This window comes from Balaenoptera musculus, chromosome 10 (genome assembly GCF_009873245.2).
Source record: "Balaenoptera musculus isolate JJ_BM4_2016_0621 chromosome 10, mBalMus1.pri.v3, whole genome shotgun sequence".
NCBI classification, from domain to species: Eukaryota; Metazoa; Chordata; class Mammalia; order Artiodactyla; family Balaenopteridae; genus Balaenoptera; species Balaenoptera musculus.
In genome coordinates this window covers 47989313-48017043 of record NC_045794.1, presented here as the reverse complement: position 1 = coordinate 48017043, position 27731 = coordinate 47989313, and the positions used below count along the sequence as shown (strand labels likewise).

General features: G+C 33.8%; 1 protein-coding gene across 1 annotated transcript; it reads left to right on the top strand.

Annotated features, from left to right (window-relative positions):
* The first annotated feature begins 12325 nt into the window (after positions 1–12325).
* On the top strand, positions 12326–13168 carry LOC118902306 (M-phase phosphoprotein 6-like). Its single transcript, XM_036866485.1, has one exon. The coding sequence runs from the start codon at positions 12336–12338 to the stop codon at positions 12750–12752; it is 417 nt and encodes a 138-aa protein (XP_036722380.1). The 5' UTR covers positions 12326–12335; the 3' UTR covers positions 12753–13168.
* Positions 13169–27731: the final 14563 nt, after the last annotated feature.

Below are 27731 nucleotides of genomic sequence, written 5' to 3'. Positions count from 1 at the left end.
CTATGGTATGGACATACCACTTTTGTTTAAAAAAAAAAACTTGGTGGCAGAAAACTCAAAATTGTAAACTCTGAAAAAATCTTGGAGCACAGATTTTCTGTCTAGTTAATTAGGAAGGATGTGATAGCCAAAATATCAGAGTAGATGATTAAGATAGAACTTGGAAATATTAAAAATTATATATAAATATAGGGCTGAATTGATGCTTATCACTTCTATCACATTTTTTATCCTTTTTTGAATAATCATTCTTAGTGAAAATTTTGTTGTGGATTCCAAGAGAGAGTGAGAATATTAGAATAATTTATTGCAAACTAAATTAACACAATAGAAGTGGGGAAAATAGCACAGGTAGAAAGCAGCAAGCACTGGCTGGTGATTCAAAAATATAGTCAAACATTATTGTTTTAATTACCATATACTGATTGTGACATCATCCCATATTATCAAACATCAGTATATAAAGAAAAATTAAACCGAGATTTGCAAAGAGTTTTGTGTTGACAGCCATAAGAGGCAGCGACTGTGAACCTATGCTCTGCATTGCCGTTGTGCTTCCTCACAATGATCAACAACTCACTGGGGACAGTGCTCAGGAATTTTTACCTCTCTTTGAAGTGTTTCAAGATATAGTTCAATAGGAATATTGTTCATGTTTGTCTCCTCTGAACAGAGCTAGTTTTTTTTTTGTTTTGTTTTGTCTGTAGTTAGTGACAACCTCTACAATTGATTAAGAGTTTCTGGCAACTTGTCAGTTTTAAAGTAACAACATGGGAACAATCATGATAGACATTATACTATCATCTTATTTCTATGACAAATATAAGTAGCTTGAGAATATTTATATATATTTGCAATTAGTGTCCTAAACAAAGAAAAAATGAAACTAACTCTGAGGGATTCCAGATAAATGCATTTATTCTCACATACATATATGAATAAATATGCAGCTATGCTTTTCTTGCAAATAATGAAGAAAACTTTGTTTTCCAGAAAAACTTTTTGAAAGAATAGTAAACTTTTTGTAAGAAAACTACATGATATAGAGAATAACTGAGAAGCTACTTGAGATGAATGTTCTCAGATTTCCAAAGGGGGTCACTATACTGCTACATATAAGGGAAGAAATTTTCCTTTTGTTCTCAAAACAATAGGAGAAGAAAAGAGAAAAGGCAAATATTAAAGAGATAAAAGTCAGAGTAATATAAATGTCATAGAGTAATACGTTCAAAGATGTTAACCCATAAGCCCAGATTTCTAAATCCTTGGTGTAAATGGCTTAAGGGTATATAGAAACCTGTCAGCCGCTGATTTCACATCCATATTGACATCAAATAAGGAGAAACTGAATATGTGAATGTAAAAACCAGAGGCAGGGAAGCTGATGAGCAAATGAGTTTCACAGATATCCTTGGAAGAAATTTAGATTTTTTAGGTCATGGGACTGGAGTTTTGAGCTGAATTTATCCATATATCCAAAGAATGAATGAGCACAGCTGGCATTAAGGTTAATGACCAACCAATCAAACAGTTAGATATTATATGAAATATATAGCAACCACTCATAACTAACTTCCCCTGAACAACTAGTTCACAAGAATACTGATGTGTCAACACAAATAGAAGCCTGGTTTTATCTACTTTAATTAGAGGAAAAAATAAATATGGCTTTTGTCTGTACATTTGTTTATTTTTCTCAAATTCCTTAGAATTTAGAGAGGCAAATTGGAAAGTGAGAAAATGAAATAATGATCAATGCATTGGTTTGTCTATTATTTATCTTGCATACATTATGAGGGCTTAAACAACAATCAAATAAACACATTTGGTCGAAGTTATATTTTCTGTATTTATAAAAGCAAAGTAACGGGGATTCAGGTAATTATTACACAGATGAGCCAAAGATGGCCTCTGTGTATTGGCCCCTAGGTTATTTCTTTACTGTAGGCTAATAAATCTTAGCTCAAAAGCTCACCAGTGCCAAAATCAAATTTTTACGCATCCAATCATTCTTTAAAAAGCCCAAGCAAGCAGATTTTAAGCCATTTAGAGCCTGCTTGCTTTGCATACCCTGTGAAATACCATCCCATATATGCTATCTTTTTGAAGACAGAGGCTTGTGGTTATAAGGCTGACCCACAGTCTCCCTACCATACTTCTGAGTGTCGTCACCTAAATATGTAATCCCCTTGTCTGATTATCCTCACTCCCCAGGGGTTCCTTTGCCCTCCTCGCCTTCTAGATGGTGGCCTCCTTGCTATAAGCCTCTGGACAGTCTCATGCTGTGATAGACTTCCCTTGCATGAAACCCTGTCCAAGCACCACCCAGTAAAGTTAATTGTGTGTTACTGCCTCCTGTGGTCATATCTTTTTCCTTGATCATCCCCAAATCCCTTAAGTACCATATATAGTTATAGAGGAAATCACAAAACTCATTTTGGCAATGCAGTGCGCTAGACAGGATGAAAAAAAAAATGTGAAGATGTAAAATACTAAAAAAATTGAGAAAATATAACAAAATCGTCCAAAGCCAAAAAAAAAAAAAAAAAAGATTAGGAACCTAGAAACAAGCTGTTGTTGAAATCCCTGGAAGTGTTTGTCAATATTAAAGTGTTTGTCAATATTAGTATCCAAGAAACTTGGGTTATAAGAACTGCATAGAGGATCAAACATAAGAACCTGAACTTATATGTGGAAGAGGGTTAGAACAGAGAACTTCAAAAATTCCTTGACTATTTGGACAATTAAAAAAATATGCCTTCCATCAATGCCAGGTATCAAAATACCTTACCTATCTAGACTTGGGCATTGTGTAAGAAAAAAATTCCCTTGATAGTTTGTAATTACATCTCTCCCTTTATTTGTGTTAGAGTTTCAAATTATAAATTTACATGCTTCAAAAATCCTCAAGATGAGAAATTAAAGTTTCCCAAGGTAGGTAGCACTCTGGTACACTCAGCTTCTTCAGTGTTTGATGGTCCCTGGAGAGATGCAGCCCCAATCCCCATAGAAATCTCAAAGATAAAACCCTTCCTAACATCAGAGAAATAGAAGGGAAAGCCACCCTGAACAAAATGCAGCAAAAACAAACAAAACCCCTGAATAATAGCACCTGAATGGAATTATCAGACACAGAATAAAAAATAGAGATATTTAGAATTCTTAAAGAACCAATAATTAAAAGAAATTATAGATATAATAAATTATAATCTTTAAAATATAAACTTCATTAAACAAGTTAAACAGTAGATCACATGTAGCTAAAGATAGAATTAATGATTAAGGAGAGAGATGCAAAGAAATTGCACAGAGCAACAAAAAAAATGAAAAACTGAGGCAAAAGTTAAGATGGGGAAAGAGTAAAGATCTAAAATAAGCTAATTGAATTCTAGAAGAAAAAATATAAAAAAAGAAGAAGAGTAAATCTCCAAATAAATAATGGCTGAGAATTTACATAACTGATGAAAAGTGAATTTTCAAATTTATGTCTCAACAAGTCTGAAGCAGAAAAGCAGAAGACTAAAATGGTGGCCACAATTTAACCATATCCTTGAGAAAACAGAGTTAAAAAAACAAAACAAAACAAAACAAAAACAAAAACAAAAAAAACTTTAAAAGCACCCAGAGGAAAAAGATACATAACCAAAATTGACAGTAGACTTCTCAATAATGGTAATTAAAGCAAGGAAAATGGAAATTTATTTCAAATGGAAGAGAGAAAACTATAACGATCTTAGAATTTTATGTCAAATTAATTAAAAACACAGGAATAAGAAGGGGAGATGCCACTATTTTCACACACTCACACACACACACCCCTATACACAAGAGGTAATCCCCAACATTCCCCACTAAAAAAATTCTAGAGTCTATATTTCAGGAAGAGAAAACTGAACTCAAAGCCAAAAGCATAAGAGGAAGAACAAATTATGAGCAGATAAGTTGTTAAGTGAGTGGAAAGCTAAAGAAAAGATTCTTAATAAAAATAATGTTTGCTTTTGTAGAACTAAAATGCTAGACCAAATAGCATGTAAATGAGGGAAGGCAAATTAAAATGTTTAAAATTTACTAAGTGAAAGCAACCTACATATGTTGATTAACTTTTTTATTAAGTGTGCATTTTTTAATATTAAGCTTATTAAAAAAGAAAAGAAATAGATTGTATAAATTCTAAACCAATATAAAAGGAAGGTGAAATTTAAAATAAAATCAATGGATTATAAAAGAAGAGGAAAAATCTAACAAAAGTAGAAGGAATGGAAAAAAATACATTACTTAAAATCTATCCACAAATTAATTAGATTCACCTACTATACATAGAAAATGTCATTTATAAAGAAAACAAAATTCATCTGTATTATATGACTACTAATCCAAGAATGTTTTTACCACAGCACATTGGCTCTTCAAATCTTTTTGACAAAATAATCAAAATTCATCTTTGACACAAAGGTTCTACAGTGACGCTTTAATACATCAATCAGTTTCCCAATAGTTTATTACCGGTGTCTTTTATCAATCAGCTGTTGCCATAGTATCCTATGTATCAACAATGAAAAAACTCTCAAAATCTCAACAACTAACAAAACAAATATTTACTTTCATGCTCGAGGGTCTCCAGGTTGACAGTGGTTCAACTAACCTGAGCCAGATTGACTGGGTGAGTTTGTTCTCCAGGAGTCCAACTAAATTCAAATCTGTTTCACATTTCTTCATTCCACAGTCCAGGCTGAAGGGGTGGTGTTTACCTAGGGTATGTTCTTCTAAAGGCAGGTTACAAGACTGTCAGAAAGCAAAACAAATCCTCTAACTAAAATAAAGTTACTTGTATCAAATATCCTAATATTCCATTGGCTGAAAAAGTTACATGGCCAAGCAAAAGACCAATAGGGTAGAGAAATAAATGCTGTCTCCTTTGTCAGGATAAATCATTTTCTAACAGGAAGAGAATAAAGAATTTGGAATAATAATCTAATCTCCCACTGTTCTTTTACAAGCTTGTCTTCACACTTTTCATTCCAACATTATCCTTAGTTCACATACAATTTATTGAATTTAGTTTATGAGGCCAAAGTAAATAGATTTATAGATAAACTAAATTTTTGCATGGGATAGATCTCTACATAATGGCAGGAGAGCAGTAGATCCTACAAACTCATTTATTCTACTTCTACTTTTATTTATTTATTTTTGGGAGTACACAAAACTATCTGAGCCACTTGGTTTTGCCAAGTAAATCCAGAATTAAGCAATAGTCAAAGTATAATAAATATATCATTCGAAAATTGCTTATAAACTACAGGGTAAAAGAGGCTCTGTTGTATATTTTAAAAATAGCCTCAGCTTCTCCATTGTTTCAGAAGTTCCTCCAAATAATATAGTTTTCTCTCTTCCTTTCTAATCACATCAATTGTTTTGTTTTGTTTTGTTTTTTTACCATGAAGGCCCAGTTAGCTTTCTAATAAAAGTCGCAGCAAAGTTCTACTCCTACTCCAATGTAACATATAATTTCTGATCTCTCCACTGTTGCCTCAGTTTGAGACTATCCTTCAACCCTAAACATTTTTCTTTTTTAAAAACCATTTTATTATCTTTTTTTTTCAAATTTATTAAGGTATAAATGGCAAACAAAATTGTAAGATATTTAAAGTATATGAAGTGATGATTTCATATACATGCACATTGTGAAAGGATTACTCCATTAATTAACATATCCATCACTTCATATATTTACCTTTTTGGGGGGGGGGAGTGGGCATGAGAACATTTAAGTTCTACTCTCTTGGCAAATTTTATTTATTTATTTATTTAGGCACGCCTCACATCTTGTGGAATCTTAGTTCCCCCATCAATGATTTAACCCAGGCCCTCGGCAGTGAGAACATGGAGTTTTAACCACTGGACCACCAGGGAATTCCCCTTGGCAAATTTTAATTACTCAATACAGTGTTATTGATTATTCCTCTCAATTGATCCTTCCTCAGTGATAATATCTTGAATGGTCTCTCTGCCCTTCTCGGATCAGTATCTTAGATATTTGCTCCACTCCAACTCTTCTCTGTACTGTGAGTAGAGTTCAAAGAAAGCTCTTCAGAATGAATACTCTCATTTCCCATTGGAATGGGTATATCAGCACTATTCGTGTTACGAGTAACAGTTTGATTCAAACTAGTTCCAGTAATAAAAGTAGTTTATAATCTCACATAACTAAAGATCTCAATAGCATGTCAGTTTTCACACATAATTTGAATCCTGGGTTCACAGTAGCACCAAGGTCCCTGGTCCACCTGTCTGAAAATATCTTGACTACCCTCCTCTTTAATTTGCTTCATCTCCTGTTTGCCTGCTTCCTTGCCAAGGTTATGGTTAAACAAATGACTCTCAGAATTCCAGGATAAAGTCCATATAGCATACTACCCAGAGGAAAAGAAAAACTCTTGGCCCAGTGTTCCAAACAAGTGTATGTAGATTTTCTTTAATTAGATTGGTTTAGAGGCAAATGCCCATTCTCTGAACCAATCATTATGGTCAAGAAGATAGAATGGAACACATATTTAGATTAGGTTTTGGGTCCCAACCCTGGAGCTATGAAGCCAGTTTACCAAAAACTAAATGGATTCTCAAATGGAAGTTAGAAGATATTGAGAACAATTGATTTTTTAAAATGTATCCTGATTTGGTAACAACTGTGTACAAACACAGTGAACAAAACTGCTCTTTTCTAGCAAGAATTCAGGGGAAAGACCTAATTGGGACTTGCTTAGCAGCTTTAGCTAAACGTTAGAAGTACACATTCTGATTTCTTGACTAGTATCTCCCAATATATGTTCTACTCAGCCCCAATTCCTCAAGAAATATATAGTTACTCTATGAAAAAATGAGAAAAGTTGTTTGATGTTTAAATAATATTAGGATATTCACTTAATAAAACTAAATGAGTCCTTGTAAATCTCCCTAAAATCAGTATAAAATTAATACTAATTTTAAAAAATTACTGAAATAATATTTTACATAGCATAGCCCACAATATTTAATTAAAGAAGCCTTTTTCTAGAATGATATCACTAGATTAATTTCTGAGAAAAATACCTAGATTGTTGCGTTTCTAAACCCATGTGCTAGCTTTGCTAGGTAAGCGAGCTGAGCGCTCTTCTCTCCCCTTTCTGACTTCTTTCGCCCAGGAACCAGCCCAGTGCACACTCCCTAGATACCTCCACAAAATGCACTCTGAATAACGGACCATGCATTTGTCATTTTTCTGATACTGAATACATTTAATTTTTCTAATCGTGATTAATTATGTCAGGGAGTCCTTCATGTGCACAAACTTCAATTTACCCTCCTCACTGAAATTATTGAATTTGCATCCAAGATCAAGGTGCCAGCATTTGTTTCTAGAGAGGCCTCTCTTCCCGTCTTACAGAGGGCTGTCTTCTCACTGTGTTCTCACATGGCTTTCCTCTGCATGGAGATAGCGAGAGAGAGAGGAAGAAAGAGAGAGACAGAGACAGAGACAAGAGGGAAAGATCTCTGATGTCTCTTCCTCTTCTTATGATGACACCAGTCCTTTCAGGTTAAGGTCCCACCCTTATGACCTCACTTAACCTGTATTACCTCCTTTTAGGTCTTATCTCCAAGTACAATCACAGTGAGGATTTGGGCTTCAACACATGAAATTTGGGAGGACACAACTCAATTAATAACAAATTATACAGGAGAGCCAAAATAGCATGGCTAAAGTAAGATCATTCAATTTCCCAAGCATAATGCATGTCTGCAAAATAATAATTGATCCAGGTTTTTTCTTCTTATTCCTCCAATAGCTATAGGATATATTGACTAGGTTGGTGATACTGAGAGACACTATATTTCACCCAGCATGAAGAGAAGGGGAAGGGACCAGAACATTACTTCCCTTTAAGAGTTTTACCCAGAATTTCATATATTAGTTTTGCTTATGTTCCATTGGCCAAGATTGTTTTATTTAAAAGTTGGAAGAAGCATTTCCTACTAAACAATCTCATGTAAAAGTTAGAGCCCAAAATCAAAAATGTGTAAGAAAAAAAAAGAATTCCCATCTTCCTGGTTAAATGACAGTGAACTACAGGAGCCTCCAAACTTTCCATTGTGAATATCTATGAAGAAACAGAATTATAGGGTCATCATTTAAGAACTCTATAAACTATGTGGAAAAAAATGTCATAAGCTAATATTCAAATTGACCTTCTACCAACTGGACCATTATTGGGAAAGAAGATTCAGACTCTAGCACACAGTAACATGTGCTCTACTTTCTACTAGGAAATTATGTCCTAATAGTTAGTATAGATCCTGCTCTGGCAGAGATTCAGGCACTAGGCCAGAACCAAGTAATAAGTGCTAAGGGGAAAAAATTGAGCAAGAAGGGAAGATTGATGTGTGTGTGTGTGTGTGTGTGTGATTTACTATTTCTGCTTTCCAGTCTCAAAATGTCATTGCCGTCTTTGTCACTTTTATTTGTCCGTAACATTTTATGCCTATTTAAAGTCTCTTTATTTACATTTTAGTGTAGTTTCAGGAGAGTGGAAGTAAACATATGTGTTCAATCCTACAGGCTGAAACCAGTTTGTATTACATTTGGATAAATTATTTACATAAAGATAATAACTGTACTTATCACTAGAAAGTGAATATTACATGACTGCCAAATTTTGCATTGACCATTTGTTTTAAGCTCCTTCTCTGTCAAATAAAAATACAAAATACAGGTATGCACAAGAATAAACTTAAATGGGGGATCTAAACAATAATGGTTCAAAAAAATGGGGAATCCAATGTACGTAAAAGAAGCCATGTAGTATCTGTTCTGATTCACTCTCTCTAGCAACACTAGAAACAAAGTAACTTATAGCAGAGCTTAGGAATTTGCATATTGAATAAACAAAAATATTATTGAAGAAAGCAGTAGAATCATGTTAAAAATCTATTTGCGTGGACTAGCAATTACTATATGAGAAAATAAATGCTCAGGAGTGGAAGTACATGAAGGTAAATGTAGGTTACTTGGCTTTTGCAAATTTTAGACAACCTACACATTAAGAAACAGAAAATGTGTTTCTGAGGAGACTGCAAGGAACACGTCAGTGATTTAAATGAGCTTCATTGGACAGATTGAAATGGGCATGTATTTTGTTCTAAGTGATCGTTTCTATGTATTAGTAAAAAGACTTTTTTTTGGTAATTTTACTGGAATAATATAATTACAGCTGGAATGTTAGGTTTCTAAACAAAAAAACCCAAAAATGTTGCTTCTAGCGAAAAAAAAATGAATGTGAGCAGTTAGTTTTTCCACATCAAAACTGGTGAGGTTAAAGGAATCACTGCTATTTATAAAACAGAGAACGTGTTTTGGTCTACCCTTCTTGTAGATCAGATGATTGTCAAATTATCTGCTTGACCTTAGCCACATCCTCAACAGAATCAGCAGAAACTTTGTTCTGCAAAGGGAGTTGCAAGCCAAATAAAAGTCAGTTTCCATATCCATTTTCTCAACATGGATACAATTTATGTTTTTCCTTTTGCTTAGCAAGCAGTTGTGCTACGAATTTTATCTTGAGAATTTTGGTGGTAATGAAACATTGCTGTAATTTAAAATGAGCCGAGCATGTATAAAAATGAGAAGAAATCTGTCTTTCTTGGCTCACTGAGACATTTTTTAAAAATCCAGTTGAAATATGTATGACTTCCCTGAGCTCTGGCATAATTCATCATTTAAAAAAGTCAATATAGAAGATTTTATTTTCAATTAGTAAACATTTATCTGCCAAAGAGCTAGACATTCTTGATTTCTCTATTACGTTTTAGAATATTTTACCATATAAGAATATGCAACCGTCTGTCTTTATATAACAATACATTAAATAAATTGTCAGCTAATACCCTGACATACAGATTTTTAAATCATTATATCAGGCAAATAGTAGATGCTCAGTAAATGCTCTTTTATTTTTATTGCTCAAAGTTTTATCCAGTCATACTCCAAATGAAGTATCTGATAAGAAAATATGAACTGTTTCCATTTTAAAATTAATATTTCTATATCTTAAAAGGATATAGAGAAATATTGCCTGAATGAAAATAACATCACAAAAAGCAAATTGCTTCCTAACTATGTGTTGCAATTCATCCAGCAATATATTGATCTCAAAAAGAAAGTGTAGGAAATGGTAGTCAATAACATAAAGCTATAAAAACTTTCCAGAGAAAACAATATGAAGAAAATCTAAATTTTTTAATTTGTTTTATCTGATTATTTTATATAGATAATATACCATTCTCATAACACTAATAACTTTAATCAGAAGTTTCACCGGAGATTACATGAAAGCAATTATTAGCGACATGTTCCATCAACATTCTCCTAAATATTTTGTAGTTTTAACATAGGCATAAAGCTCTTATTCTATCGATATATAAGAATAAAGATAAAATAATAAAAACAAAACTGTAAAGGAAATGTATATAATAAATCTGAAAACAAACACTAGATCATAAACGTATGGGGTTTATTTCTTCAAGGGCAGCTTTCATAGGAAGATTTCAAAAGTTCATAAAGCTTTTAGAGGTTCTGAGGCAGTGTTTTCAGCAAAATATTTGTTCAAAGAGAATTAATACCACTGGTCATTTCATAATGCCCTGGCCTGTCCAGAAGACTGTGGAATAGCTCACTGTAGAAGCTGTCAAAATATGATGAAATACTGTGTATTCCACCAAGTCAAGAATCACACCGGCCCTTCTCTATTATGTACACAGCATGACAAAAATGCGTAATAGCCACACAAGAAGCAAGGATGTGGGAAAAGTGAGCACACGCATACTGGTGGTTAGAATTTACATCCATAAAGTTTTTTGAAAGGTACTTTTGCAGTACCTAACAGATTTTAAAACTTTGTACATTTGAGAGGGAAATTTGACATCTAGAAATCTAAACCCCAGAAGTAGAAGTTCACAAATGTTCTAAAGAATGTTCATTGCCAATTTGTTTTTAAACACTAAATATTGCAAATGACCCAACTGTTGATTAAGAGATGTATAGTTACATAATATATGGTATATCCATACTGTGGGAAGCTATGGAGCCATTAAGAAAAATGAAGTAGGCCTGTATGCACAGACATGGAAATATCACCAAAACTTAGTGATTGAAATATGAGTTGCCAAAAAGTGCATATACCGTGATCTCATGTAGGTAAAAAAAAAAAGCTATGTACGTTGTCTGCTTACATGTAAATGTATATAAATGCACAGCAAAAGAATGTATACCAAGCTCTTGAGTGGTAACACTAAGGATGAAAGCAGGCCTGGGGAGAGGAAGAAAAGACTTGCACAATTTACTCTTTATATTTGTGCACTTTAAATCTTTTATAGAAAGAATATATTTATTTATTAGTTGTATAATAAGCAAGGACTATAGTTTAAGCCAAATATGAATAATATTTGGAGTTTCCCTTGTTTTTATAGTATTGACATAAGCAATAAGAAGCTACCATTTAACAGAAGGCTGAATCTCTACTAGCTAATTCCTTTCCCACTGGATAATTAAAAATAATTTATTTTCTCTAGGTATTTCTACCTTTCTGCCTGCTACTTATCCATTTAACTCAAATTAAGAACAGCCAATATATATACATCACTTTTAAGAGTTAGAATCCTCATACACAGCCTCAAAGATTTTATAATTACCTTCACTATTCCCTTTAATAATATATTCACCAGCAGTCAGATAATTTTTTTAAATTTATTTAATACAGATCATTTAGGAAAACATTCATACTAAAGGAATTATCCAAAACTGGTTATTTTTCTTTTACCTACAAACCACGTTGAACAGGCACAGTGTGAAAAATGTAGTTGTCACCTCCTGACTGAGGCATTACACTCCTGACCACTTCATTTCAGTATCTAAAATCCGGGAATATTTTCTTCCCATTATGATCTAATTATGTAGCTTGAGCCCTGTCATTACATACACAGTAAAGATGGAAAAATAATATTCTTGTCCCATCCACATTAATTGGTTTTAAAACCAAAATCGATGGTGTCACATGAGGCATCTTGAAATTAATTTACTAGGTTGCATTTGAATTGTACTGGAAGATGCACTCTGCCTTTGGCTCCATTAGAACAATAGTCTGTTCAGCTCCCATTTTATTACTGATATCTATATACGATACTTAAAAAGAAATGGAAAGGCAAATTTACCAATAAGAAGCAACAAAAGGATGTTTACAGGCGCACGCAGCATTGCACATGCGCAGTGGACCTAGTGGCGGAGCGCGGTGGCCAGGGTGCTCAGTATGGCGGCCGAGCACAAAACTAAGTTGTCCAAGAACCTGCTGCACATGAAGTTCATGCAAAGGGGACTGGACTCAGAAACCAAGAAACAACTAGAAGAGGAAGAAAAGAAAATCATTAGTGAAGAGCACTGGTACTTGGATTTGCCCGAGCTTAAAGAGAAAGAGAGTTTCATAATAGAAGAGCAGAGTTTCTTGTTATGTGAAGATCTTCTCTATGGAAGAATGTCATTCAGAGGATTTAATCCTGAGGTTGAGAAATTAATGCTTCAGATGAATGCTAAGAACAAAGCAGAAGAAGTTGAAGAGGAAACAGTGGAGCTCGATGTGTCAGATGAAGAAATGGCTAGAAGATATGAGACCTTGGTGGGGACAATTGGGAAAAAGTTTGCCAAAAAAAAGAGACCGTGCCAATTATGAAGAAGATGAAAATGGAGACATAAAACCAATTAAAACAAAGAAGATGTTCTTAAAGCCCCAAGATTAAAACGGATGCCTTAAGATATGGCTCAGGGTTGCCTTGTGAGAATTAGCACATTTTGGAACTCATTCTGTTGGTTCCTCTATAGTTATTAATGCTGTAATGTTTATTTGTAAAGAAATGTATAATTTTGGAAACATGCTGTTTTTGGAACAGATGTGTGATGGATGTTATACATCCTTTGCTTAATGGTATTCATCAAGAGTGGATTTTTAACCCTTGATCTTCAACTATACATAGGTACGTGGTTGCTTCCTAAAGAATTTTTTATCTCAGATTTTTTAAAATATAGTTCTCCAGTCACTGACCTTGAATTGACTCATGTAAACTAATACCAGTGTTTAAATTGCCCTTATGTTTATAATCATGTCAAGTCAGTTCATACATATATCTCGGAATCAAACATCATGAGAATTTATTATATGTAAATTCATCAAGAACAAACATGCCTCTCCAGGCTGAAGTATTTCCATGCTACCAAGTCAGTGTCAGTGTGTGGAATTATGTTTTTTTGTTTAAAGCCTTTAATTAAGAAAAAAAAATGTTCTGCAATAAATACCTGTTTTCATAAAAAAAAAAAGGATGCTTATGGCAAGGAGGTTGATTAGGTTTGCATCCATATCATGCCACTTTGTTCTTCTGTTTTATTATTAAATGCCCTATTTATTCCATAGTCTCAGAAAAGTCTTTAAACCATTTTGTGACCATGCATAAGACGTTTCTAAGATAGAATAATTTGAATGAGATGTTCTGCACAATAGGCTGAATCCCTACTAGCTAATTCCCACTGGAGAACTGAAAATAGCTTGTTTTCTCTAGGTAATTCTGCCTGCTAATTACCCATTCAATTCAAATTAAGAGCAGTCAAGACCTATATAAAAAGGGGTCACTCAAAGTGACTTGTTTCTCTAGAATGGTAGTAAAAACTACTCTTCCTTAACATATAAGATTAGAATTTTCTTCATACACACATTGGTCAGAGTCAATATATAATTATAGGACACATGGGAAAAATCACACCTCAAAGTATCTGATAAAATGTAATATTCATTACTATATGGTCAAAGTAAAATTTTAACAATTAAGAGGTGCTTGTTACTAACAACCGTCTCAGCCATGTGTTGAATATTTATTTTGTGGTATGTGCCAGTGCTTCTTCCATCTTTACTTTTGTACTTTTCTTGTCCATAATTACCTAAGAAATGCTTTTAAATCAAGTGCTTAGCAACTCTCCAGACAGATTTAAACCATATGTACTTCCTGCCATTTGAAGCAATATTCAAGAATTTAGAGGAAGGGCCGAAGTCCTACAGATAATCCTGTGACTCTGGACCATCTCAATTTTCTTTTGTTTTCTTCCTCATCTGTAAAATAATAGGGAGAACTTGACATTATCTAAGATTGCACTTAACTCTAACAATATATGTTTCTAATTTCCTTTCCTCTTTATATCCTTTCAGACTTCCACAGAGTAGACAATATGTCAATCCAAGGAATATTTGTTAAAACCAAGTGGTTGTGTATGTTGTATATGTGATAACTCAGAACCTTTGGCAAGATTTTAGACAAATTCCAATTATTTGCCCAACAATTATCATCTTGTAAATATTAAAAATATCACGATCACCAATTAGTATAAAAATATGTGATTATGGCTATTCAAGGTTAGAGAATATCCTGTATACCCTGTTTCTTCATGTTACTTAATGGTAATTTATAAATTGTGGGCCCTTAATAGCTAAGCCAAGAAACATTTTCATAGATATTTTTATAATAAAAATCTGAAAATCAATAGCCATTGCCTCCAAATTTTGTAATATAGGGACTACTTTGTCTTTCCTATCAGTAACTGGGATGAGCCAATGCAATCTAAGACTAGAAGACAGGTCTCAATAGAAAAAAACTATGCATGTGATCAGGGCAGTCATACCCTCTCCCACAGCTTGACCAAATTTTAGGCAGGCTTCTTCCTGTCTCTAGGCCCCTGACCTCCTTTTCCTTAGAGTTTTACTTTAAAAAACTTGTCAGTGCAAACTCTTTCTCTGCTTCTTTGAAATGTATGTAAATCTTCTCCAAGCTTCTTGCCAGTTTACAACCCAGGAATGTTTTTCTTAAGGTTCAGAGAGTCATCCTTTTTTATTATTATTATTATTTTTCTTAAAGTACAGTTGATTTATAATATGTTTCAGGTGAACAACATAGTGATTCAATATTTTTGTAGATTATCCTCTGTTTAAATTTATTACAAATAATGGCTATATTCCCCTGCACTGTACAATATATGCTTGTTGCTTATTTATTTCATACATAGTAGTTTGTACCTCTTAATCCCCTACCCTTATTATGCCCCTCCTTTCTTCCCTCTCCCCACTAGTAACCACTAGTTTGTTTTCTATATCTGTGAGTCTGTTTGTGTTTTGTTGTATTTATTCATTTGTTTTATTTTTTAGATTTCACATATGTGACAACACAGAGTATTTGTCTTTCTCGGTCTGACTTATTTCACGAAGCATAATACCCTCTAAGTCCATCCACATTGTCGTAAATGGCAGAATTTCTTTTTTTCATGGATGAGTAATATTTCATTGTGTGTGTGTATATATATAAAACATCCTCTTTATCCACTCATCTGTTGATGGACACTTAGGTTGCTTCCATATCTTGCCTATTGTAAATAATGAGATATCACCTCACACCTACCAGAATGGCTATCATAAAAAAGTCTACAAATAACAAGTGTTGGTGAGGATGTGGAGAAAAGGGAACCCTCTTGCACTGTTGGTGGGAATGTAAATTTGTGCAGCCACTATGGAAAACAGTATGGAGGTTCCTCAAAAAACTGAAAATAGAACTACCATATGATCCAGCAATTCCACTCCTGGATATATAACCAAAGAAAAGGAAAACACTAATTTGAAAGGATACGTGCACCCCAGTGTTCTGAGAGCAATCCTTTGAAATGTAAACATGGAAGAAGACAGCACCCCTATCTCTCAGTATCTGTGGAAGGTTGGAGCCTAACTTCTGTGAGTACCTTACTCCAATTTGTAAAACTACTTCCTGTCATGAGGATACAAGAAAGTTTACTTTTCCTTTGAGTAAAGCGAATTAGCAAACACAGATGGCCGAGGATCATCCCTCCACTCCAGCTCTTAAAATCTCTCCAGACTTTTGTTTCAGGAAGTCGAGTTCAGTCTCTCTTGCCTGTTTAACTTTGGTGCAATTTTTGCTTTGATGCGTGAAAACCATGGTGAGTAAAGGAAAAATGTATCAAATTTGTTCAATTTGGGTACTTATAAAAAAACTCCAAAAAATCATAATCATAATATTGAGGATGCATTGTAACCTATTTCAATCATGTCCTTATAAAGTTGTTCAGGTAGGCTTACCTTAAAACAAATATTTTAAATAATTTTGAATTAACATCTGTTGGAGACAAATTTCACATTGCAGTTAAATTATTTTTCTTTATATTGACATCTCAGGCATTAGAATTAACACAATTCTGAGCTTATATTCTGTTGATTTAGGATGCACAGTAAATGGTTTCTTGCTTGTAAGAGCTTGTATTTTAATAGAAAGGACAAATATTGATTTAGAGAGAATTACTAAAAGCCCATACGAGAAAGGTGAGACAAGACTGAAGGTGAAGCTGAATGTTGCTTACATGCAGGCTTGGTGCATTATATATATAACAAAGAATAGGAGAATGTGTCCATAAAACAGCGAAGGAACATTAATAGAAAATTCATAATACATGATCTTAAGTACAATTCAATAAATGTAATGCTCTTTAGTGCTTTTTTCACCTCAGATTACTTGTTCTTTAAACAATGGTTAGAATTACCTTTTAACAGCTAAAGATGAAAGAAGCTACCATGCAAGAGAGAAAAGATTGAAAGAACAAGGAAACAGACAATAGCACTTCAGATGAGGAGTGATGTGATTGGAGTGTTCTTATATATTATAGAGGAGACAAACGAGGATGAAGAATAAAAGGACACTGTGGATTTCTTTTTAAATTTGTTTTAAAAATCTCACATGGTTTCACCTCCATGTATTTCATAGAACTAGCAGGCATCTTTTTATCTCTTAGCTTCTCCGGTCTCTTTACAACTTTTCTTTTACTTTAAAAGAGAGAGACAGAGAGAGAGAGAGAGATCTTTTTGCTTTTTTACACATTAATTAGTTAACAAAACATATTTATTATTCTAGATCAAAGTATATTTTGCTATGCCTACACAACATCAAAAGTTAGCAGTATAATTACTGAGATATATAGGAAGCCAATGATCATCTGATAGCGTCGTACTTTTTTTCTCTCCCAATTAACTGAATTAAATGGTTGTTTAGGTATCACATAAATTTCACCTGAGATAAAGGTTCATTAAAACAATTAAGAAACTTGTCACCTATTCATTATGTCACTCTTTAATTCATGTCTAGTTGTTCCAACTCTTTTTGAATTGATGCACTAGTTCCATTGTCCACTTGAAAACTGAAAAAAAAAAATCAACAAAGCAGAAAGTGATCATGGTAACTTGACAAATGAAGCAGAATTCATAAAAATTAACTAGCTCTGGCACTAAGCAAAATTATGAATAACTTGCTTCTGTTTTAGCACACTACCATGTGCAGCTTTTATCATTATTTAGGACTAATCAGATTGTGTTTGGATAAATGCTTTAGCCAAATAAGCTACCAATAGAATTTCTTTCCATAAGTAATTGGTCTGTGGGAATCTGCGGAATTGAGGTTTAAAACAACAAAACAGCTCTGAAGAATTAATTTGACAAATCTTTTCTTATAATTTTTTTGTGTGTCCCATACTGTTTTACATTTGGTGCAATCTAATAAATAAAAAAATCGTAGTCTCAACACTTGAAGAAAATTTAAGAGTAATTTTGTCCAACAACTTCTCTGCACTTAAGCCTACTCTGGAGCATTGATTATTTTCCTGCCTTGGCTCAATTCCTAAAAATGTATCACTTACCACAAACAGTCTCACCATCTGAGACAGCCAGTGATGCTTAAAAAAGTCATGTTTAGCTGCCCCTTAATACATCTGATTGTCATTTATGCTTACTGGTTTAATTCTACCCACAGAAACCAAACATAGAACACATCTAATTCCTATTTTATTTAACAGCTGTCTAAACACTTAGAGACCTTTATATGATGACCAAGTAACAACTACAAGAGATAAATTATATACCATTTAAAATGTATGCTTCCTTTTCTTGGATATTTTTGGGTTTTAATAATCTAATCATTCTTAGAACAAGTGTGATCCAAAACCGCTGGGTTCCATAGAGGAGCCTGTGAGATCAAAGCTATTTTTATAACAATACTAAAATATTTTTTCTCCTTTTGTACCGATGGTGCAGAAACAATGGTGGATAATACTGCTAACACATAAGCAGTGTTAGCTTAGGTGAATTGAGACAGTGGCACCAAACTTAGCAGTAGTCATTGATTTATTCATCGTCATACATTCTCTGTTAAAAAAAAAAAACCTAAATGGGAAAAGAATTTGAAAAAGAATAGATACATGTATACGTATAACTGAATCACTTTGTTGTACACCTGAAAGTAACACAGCATTGTTAATCAATTATACTCCAATATAAAATAAAAAGTTAAAAATAATCCACTTCACTTAAAAATAATCTTAATGAAGAAGTAAGATTCATAGTGTTGCCATACCTCAACTCTTGTGAATGTGTCTTTTTTCATAATCTGTGTGATAAAATGGGAAGCATGCATAAAACGCTTTGGAAGCACTTGGCAATTGCTTGATTTGCGGGTGGAACTAGCCACTTTCTTGATTCAACACCATTTTTACTTGAATGAACAACTGACAGACAAAAGATGATTATTTGGAATTGGGTATTTGCCCAGTTTTCTCAAAACTGATGAAGTGAAGCTGTTCAAAAATATGTGATATTTGTTGCCAATAATAAAACTTTAGCCTTCAAGTGAAAATTAAAAACTTGTATCTGCTACCATGAACTTGTTATCCTCCCAATACTTAATGATGTTTCTGGAAAGGCCAGTATGGGATAACACAGTGAACCAATATTTTCCAAATGACCAGTGGCTGATGATGCAAAATTATACCTGAGAAAAAGATTCACCAAAGTGCAAAATAGACAAATGAATCATAATGTAACTGTGTATGACAATTTCATTGATATGGGATCAGATCTCACACTGTACCTAACTTTTTTTTTTTTTTAATAGAAAGTCTTATTTATTTATTTATTTATTTATTTATATGGCTGTGTTGGGTCTTCGTTTCTGTGCGAGGGCTTTCTCTAGTTGTGGCAAGTGGGAGCCACTCTTCATCGCGGTGCGCGGGCCTCTCACTATCGCGGCCTCTCTTGTTGCGGAGCACAGGCTCCAGACACGCAGGCTCAGTAATTGTGGCTCATGGGCCTAGTTGCTCCGCGGTATGTGGGATCTTCCCAGACCAGGGCTCGAACCTGTGTCCCCTGCATTGGCAGGCAGATTCTCAACCACTGCGCCACCAGGGAAGCCCTGTACCTAACTTTTAAGAAACTACTCCTTGTTGATTTTTGGTAGAGTATCAAAAGGGAGACTATCCACAATTACCTGCAAATACTCCTTCCATTTTCCTACTTCATATGTATGTGAGACTGTATTTACTTTACAAATGTTAACAAAAGTAACATATCACAAAAGCTTACATTCAGAAGAAGACATAAAAATCCAGCTATCTTCTGTTCAGACAGACTTTAAGGACAAGATTTGCAAAATGAAAAAAAATGCCACTCTTCCACAATTTTTTTCATTCGTTTCGGAAAATATATTTATCACAAAAATGTTATTTACATAACACATAATGGGCTTATTTTTGGTATTTTTAAATGAATTAATAGATAAATGTTTTAAATTTTTTGTTTTAATTTCTAATGTGGTAAATATTGAATGACATAACCTACACAAGCTAAATCCCTTTGAGGTTCTTGGTAATTTTTAAGAGCAGCTAGAGGTCCTGCCACCAAAATGTTCGAGAGCCACTGATCTAAGCTCACTTACTCTTTCCATGTTTATCTCTTGTTGCAAACTTCCATTATACTACCTATTCAGCTACAATTAAGTTATATTAGTTCCTTGAAATTGCCATGCTCTTTCATTATCTGGCCTTTTCTTTTGTTCTGTAGTACTATCATTCTTTTATTTTTGCCTGTTTTCTCTTTTTCTTCAGATTCTAACTTTAATATTACCTTTTTCCAGAAGCCTGTTCTCTTCTATCTTATGACCGCCTCCTCTATTTCACTTATAAGAGCACTTATCCTACTGTATTTAATTACATGTTACATTGGCTGTCTCCATGCTAAATGTCTCACTGTTTATGCCTAAATCCCTAGAGTTTAAGAATAACTAACATTCATTGAGCCCTTTGCCCAGGCACTGCTTGACATTTTACACATATTATTTCATTTAATTCTGACATCAAGCTTATTAGACAAATACCCATATTCTCCTTTGTTAATGATAAATTAGCAGAGAAGTTAATAATAAGTAGTTCAAATCACGTTGTCAGCAAATATCAAAGCTGAGACTCAAACTGCATTTGCTCACCCATTATAATAAACTCTCCTCAGTATCTGGCACTTAGTGAGCATTCAACAAACCTTTGTTGCATAGATTTTCTATCAAAGATATTTTCTGTCCTTTGATTAATTTCCTGGATAGCACAATATTATATATTTGCTTATAATGTCATTAGTTAAATAAATATTTTTGCTATTAAATAAGAAAAATGAAACCCATGGACTAATAAAATTTTAAATATTTATATAAGTAATTTATTTCTTAGAATTGGTAAAATATTATTTAGCTTTAAGACTGACAAGAAAAAATAGAAATTATTGTACTATTGAAGAAGTCTTCCTGGGATGGTATCTAGAAAAGAATATTCATAAACATACTCAATTTTATTGTCCTCAGAGTCACCTAATACTACAAGTAGAACTGTGAAACACCTCATAAATTCCTTTTATTCTCATTCTAAAGAACAGTTTTCAAATAAATGAGTGTAAAGTCCACTGACCATAAACTATGCTCAAGAATAATTAATTTGAAAATTTGGTATGCTATTATAGAAGGAATAAAATTTCCAGGTTTAAATAAAATAGTTACCCATTTGATATCCCTTGATTCAGCCTTATTTGGTAGTCCAAACATTATTTAACATTTCAAATTGAGACTGAAAACTAACCATAGACAGATGTACATTCTTTTCCATACTCCCTGGTATCAGTTCATTTTGCCAGAGCATCTATTACATTTTCAGCATCACCATGATCTGGAGATGAAAGGGCTGAAATTTAAGTTACATAAAGTAACCAAATCTAAAGGCAATTTATAGGACAATGAAAAATTTGTGATCTGGATATGAAGACAATACTGAAATGCAGACACGTCCTGGAGTAGAGAAATTGGGATTCTATGTAGAACTGATAGTCAATGGACCACTTGGACCAAAGTCAGATTAAATGAAATGTGTTAAGTAAATATTCTTGTGGAACACCATTCAACTCCACATTTGCATGTGGACACATATAGAATAATGAGGCTATAAAGATAACCTAAAGAATCTCCCTTTAGTTCTTGCATACTTTATATTGTGACAACTCTTAAAATGTATATAGAAGAAAGAATGTAAGGTGTGGAAGACAGAAAAACCAATAAAGTGTGTGTTAATTAATTAGTTACCTCTGTAGAAAACTAAGGCTCGGTCTCACTGGGGAAACTATGAGGAAACTACATAGAACACAACTCAGAATTGACCCTTCTTCCCTGGGGATAAAAAGGCTGGCTGAACTATATACCAACTCTTGTTCCATATTTGTTCAGGAATGACCCAGGGGGCTTTAACTACCTTGAATCTCAGGTTGCAGCAGTGACATGCCAAGCAGCCTTCTGCAGCTAAGGAGAAGTCCACAAGGCAGCAAGGCACAGAGGCTGCACTATGTATATTTAACATGGCACTCAGACCAGGTGAATGAACAGTATACCATAGCTGTGCTGAATTCAGGTGGGACAATGAAATTTAGCATGGTGCATCCAAGCATAGATCATCAGTTTTATCATTTGAATCTGCTTGCATCTTATGTTAAGTTCACTCTATTGCTGACTCTTCTAAGTGGTACTGCTTTCAACCTCTAAAAATAAGATTTGTTTACAATAGAGTTAAGAAAACAAGCTATGGTTCCTATTTGCTGCTAGTACAGAGGTTATAGTTGATATTCATCATCTTTTTCATCTACCCACTCTAGATTTCCTTCACTCTTGGCCAGCACGTCAGCTGGAGTAAGTTGCTTACTTGGTTGGGTCACCATACTTTGGGCATCAGAGTCCTTGGTGCCCTTTGCCTTGTCAGGTTTGGTTTCAGCAACTGACCATGCACTATTGTCAAAAGTCATGAAAGTTCCAAGAGATGCCCAATGGAACTCTTACAATGTACCCTGATGGAGGCACCCCATCTGGTGACCAGGACCTGCAATCCAGGAGAGCCTAGGGTTGCATGGGCACAAAGTTCAAATCTGCAAAGTCACTGAGAGTGATGATGATAGGAGCCAATCCTACTTCCACAACCTGGTTTGGGATTCATTTATTCTGACTGTTGGGCAAGTGTGCCATTTATATGTTTTTGTCCAATGTCTATACTCCTTCATGGAAAACGGCAACCCAGACCTATGTGTTGTCATCCCCAGGCTTGTTGTTTGATCCAAAGTGTTTTTTTGCAGGATCCTTTGTCAGTAAGTCAAATTTTCTGTAAAGAATCACACAGTTATTCTAGCCAACGTAATGTAGGCAGGAAGGTTTGCCTTCCTGTATTGAGTAGATGAATATCGCAGCAAGATCAAAACTTTGTCACCTCGACAGTGAAAGGGTTCAGAAATAATCAGTGGGGTTCCAATTACCTGGCTAGATCATTGAGAGATGTTACCATATCTGAAGCTCAGCATTTGCCTGTCTTTTTATGGTTCAAGAATTCAGGAACAGCTAGATCAGCCTTAGTGAGAGGGAACCCATGCTGTGATGTTTGTGCATAACTTCCATTTATGCTTCCATAGCTGCTCCATAAAATGCAACATTTAAACTTTTCTTAACACTTAAAACAATCACAGAAAGAATGAAACTTTGAAAGTCATAATATTCCTTCCAAATATTACCTTTTAGTTTTAGAAATTGAAATATATATGAATAAAAAGGTCATTGTAAATAAAAGGCAATGAAATGGGATTTACTCAAGATTTATTTGACCTTTCAGTTGAAAAGATAATTTCTGAAAGCAGGTATATTTTCATCTACTTTCTAAATATTTTAAATTAAAATTACTCTTTTTACCTTAGCCAGAATTGCAGTGAAAACCAGAGTTCTACTCAAGAAAAGATTTAAGTTCATCTGTATTTTAAAAATTCAGTTACAGACTAAAATTAGGATTATTCTTCAGGAAGCAGTCTGGAAGTTTCATCACACATCAAGGCTGTATTTACACATATCAGATATTCTATAGTATTTTAAGCAAAAGGTTTTTTAAAATGTTTATTATCAACCAATATCATCTGCTGGAGGGATGATTTGTTATGTACCAAAATTCAAAATATTTTATCACATACATTGGAAATTTGTCAAAGTTGTTATCTATATATTTTTTCATCACTCTCTCTTGAAAATATGAAGTAAAATGATATTATAGAAATGGAAAATTACTATCATCAATAGATAGTGAAAATACATATTGGAATTAGATGCATGGATACCAAATGAAGATGCAGAGAAGTGTTCCCTTTATTGAATTAAAAGCCTCTACTTTTTTTCCTATTTGATTTTTTTAAGACTTTATTTTTTTAGAGGAACAAACTTGAGAGAGAAATACAGAGATTTCTCATATACCCCCGGGTCCACACATGCATAGCCTCCTCCACCATCAACAATAGAATGTTACATTTTTATACCAAGGATGAACCTACATTGACACAACATAATCACCCAAAGTCCATAGTTTACCTTCGCATTCACTCTTTGTGTTGTACATTTTATAAGTTTCGGCAAATGTATAATGACATATATCCATCATTATAATATCATACAGAATATTTTCACTTACCTAAAAATCCTCTGTGCTTTGCTTATTCATCTTTATCCACTCCTGCACCCCTCATCCACCCTGATCTTTTTACTGTCTCCATAGTTTTGTCTTTTCCAGAACAACATATAATCGGAAACTGTAATACAGAGTATAGCGTTTTCAGATTGATTTCTTTGACTTAGTAAAATGCATTTAAGATTCCTCCATGTCTTTTCACAGCTTGCTAGGAAGAGCCTCTACTTTTAAAATCTTTGTCAGATTCACAAAACACCATATAGCTTCATCCATGTACAAGCTCAAGTTAACAGTGGAGAAATATAGGTACCCAATTATAAATTACTGAAGTCAGGACGTATATTGATCTTGTCCATCACTGTATATCCAGGGGTTAGCAATGCCTGATTCAGAGAAAGTTATTAATATACACACATGTTGAATGAATGTATCTAAATTGAAAATGTGATTGCCTCAGTTAACCATGGGTCATTTATACAACTCAAATCCAATATGTGAACCAAGCAGAGGGAATCTGTACTTAAACACAGAAATCTTTGGGTTTATGGGAGACTTCTGCATCCTCTTTCCTCCTCAGTAGTGCTTTCACCAGCATGAGAATACCCCTCATCATGTGTTCAGCACACCCTGGGACAAAGAACTAGACATATTTTTCTAAAACCATTGCAGTGGTCTTGAAGAAGTGGATCTTGCACTTCTAAAACTCATTGTTCTTTACTCCATATTTTGCCACAGGTAGGAACCCAAGTAGACTAGACCTAGCATTCTGACAAGATTTTCACATCTTCCTTATCCAACTTTGAAGAACTGATAAAATCGCAGCTATGTTGTCTGTGGCCTGTTGTAGTCAATAAAGTGCTCTCCCATAAAGCATCTTAATTTCTTCTCATGACAGTCTTTTGAAATGGGCACAGAGGAGAATACTACATGCAATTTCTAGTGAAATTAAAGCTTTGAGAGCTAAATTCACATGTACAAGTTTGTACATTTACCAAGTGGCATAGTATTCTTACTTCAGGGTACATATGCCACTATGTGACTTAAATAAACTTGTTTATTTCTTCTTTATTAAAAAAATGAAGAAAAAGTTTTAGAAATTAAAACTAGTTCGCATTCCTTGGATGAGAATGGATTTTTGGGTAGGAGGAAAAGGAACTACGACATTTTAAAAGAACACTTAATCTAAAGCAAACTTTTGCTATTTCTACCAGCAAGAGCAGCTTTGAGTTAAAGTAAATAAAGACAACATTTGACTTAGAGTAAGAACAAAAAGTGTAGATTTTGGATTTCTCCGTGGACAGAAGTTTGTAGCTCTTAACAGTGATGACAGCTTGTCTTGGTAAAATGATACCTTTTGGCTAAGACAATGCACATCTATTTTCATGAAAAATTTAGCATAAAAATGTGTGTCTCCCCAAATTTGAAACCATTTAAAAAATTGAGGAGGCAACAGGAATAGTAAGGAATTGTGGAAATAAAACTACATCAAAAATCTGACTGGTAACTGGCTTAAATACATACTCAGTCTCTAGTAACTGTTCTTATGTGACTCAAAGCCAATTACTTCACCTCCAGGAATGTGAAATAAGTAACGTTGATTAGATGACCCCTAAGCTTTCAACCAATGCTCACATTCTATGATTTTAACTCATGGAAAGTATTTATTGGGTCACTGAGAAAACATAATTTTAATATTCTTATTTGATTTGCATTATCATTATTCTGAAGAAAAGTTTGTAATGAATCTTAATAAATGCTTTCCAACTTGATGATTTCAAGCCTGTCTTTCAGAGAATTTTAGAAATCAAAGGATATGGGTATGACTTCCTTTTACATGAAAACTTTAGAATTTGATTAGAAACAATTTGGAGATGATTATATTCTAATATTCACAGTTATGAAGCTTGGATATCTTCACTACAATTCCTTAGAAAAATATCTGAAAATAAAGAAATATAATGACAGCTAGTAGGACTTAAACTAACAGAGAATTTAGCTTCAATACACTTTCTACATCATTGAATCTTATTTAGCCACATATTCATCCTGAGTCAATAAAAAAGGGTGGGTACTAGCCTTGATGGAACACAACAAGCTGGCATGGAGGAGACGAGATATCAGCGTAATTCCCATTGAGGACACACGTGTCTATAGCTTCTCTTGGACAGTTTGTCAGTATTTTGCTCTGACTTCCTCAGCTGAACAGCTATATGCTAAAAACGCAAGGATTCTAGAGGTGGTAGAGTTGTAGATGAATATTCTGAGCAGCTTTATTTCATGAAAAACTAGAAAGAGTGTGAATGTCCATTAAGAAATGAATAGATAAACAAATTGTGATATATCTCCACGATGGCATACCACTCAAGAAGAAAAAAAAAAAAGGAAATGAACTATGATACATACAACTCAAAATAATTACGCTGAATGACAAAAACCTAGGCAAAAAAAAAAAAAAAAAAAGAGTACATACTATTTGATACCACTTATATAAAACCACAAAATGTAAACTATTCTAAATTTATAGAATTCAGATCAGTGAAAGCTTGGGTGTGGAGGGCTAGAGCAAGCGGGAGAAATTACAAAGAGGCAGGAGAAAACTTTTGAGAGTAATGAATATATGTATTATCTTAATTTTGGTGATGGTTTCATGGATGTATATAGATGTCAAAAGTTATCAAAGTACACTGTAAATATTGATACATGCTGTTTATTGTATGTCAGTTATATCTCAATAAATCTGTTTTTAAAAACTCTGTGGAAGAATACAATGTCACAAAATAAGTTCCAAATATATTCATGTAATCAATAGTTAAGGATATATATAGGGTTCACCCCTTTGGGGGAAAAATTTAGGGCAGAATTCCAATTTTTGCATTTATTTTTAGCATATATGTTGCATGATACATTCAAGGTTTTAAATACACTCCTAAGTACAAACCATAGAGCTGCATGCTATATGTAATATTCATTTTAATATTTGAACTTATTTTTATTGTGTTGAGATACACCATTCAAATTATTTAAACTGGTGCTACTGAGTAAGGATTTCAATACTACCATGTCCCATCTGGGGGGATTTAATAGACTATTAGGGAGCAAGTTGAGTGTTTCTTCTTAATTTAGGCTTCTCCACAGGCTCGTACTTTGTACCCCATTTTTGCTCATTTTTATGCTCTGAATAAACCCTCATTTTTGTCTCAGTCCCAGTAACTAGTTCCTTATTTTTGTGTTCTGTAATAAAGTACTGCCTTCTTTTATTACAAAAGCCACATCTTGCAGAAGACCAGACCATCTGACACTTTTAAGAGGATAGCTTCCTTTCTCTGAACCACCACATACTAACCAGCTACCTTCCCCCCCAACTTTATTGAAATATAATTGAAAAATAAAATTGTATAAATTCAATATGTACAAATGATGATTTGATGTATAATTGTGAAATGATTACCACGGTAAAGTTAGTCAACACATCCATCACCTCACATAGTTACCTTTTTTGTATGTGTTTGCTGAGAGCATTTAAGATCTACTCTCTTAGTAAATTTCAAATATAAAATACAGTGTCGTTAACTATACTCACCATACATTATATTAGATCCTGAAAATTTATGCACCTTATAACTGAAGATTTATATCCTTTGGCCAACATCTCCCATTTCCTCCCACTCTCAGCCCCTGGCAACCACCGTTCTACTCTCTGTCTCTCTGAGTTCAACTTTTTTAGATTCCACATGTAAATGAGATCATACAGTGTTTGTCTTTCTTTGTCTGACAT

Coding starts and splice junctions, on each gene's coding strand:
- LOC118902306 (XM_036866485.1), top strand. CDS start 12,336: ATGGCGGCCGAGCACAAAACTAAGTTGTCCAAGAACCTGCTGCACATG.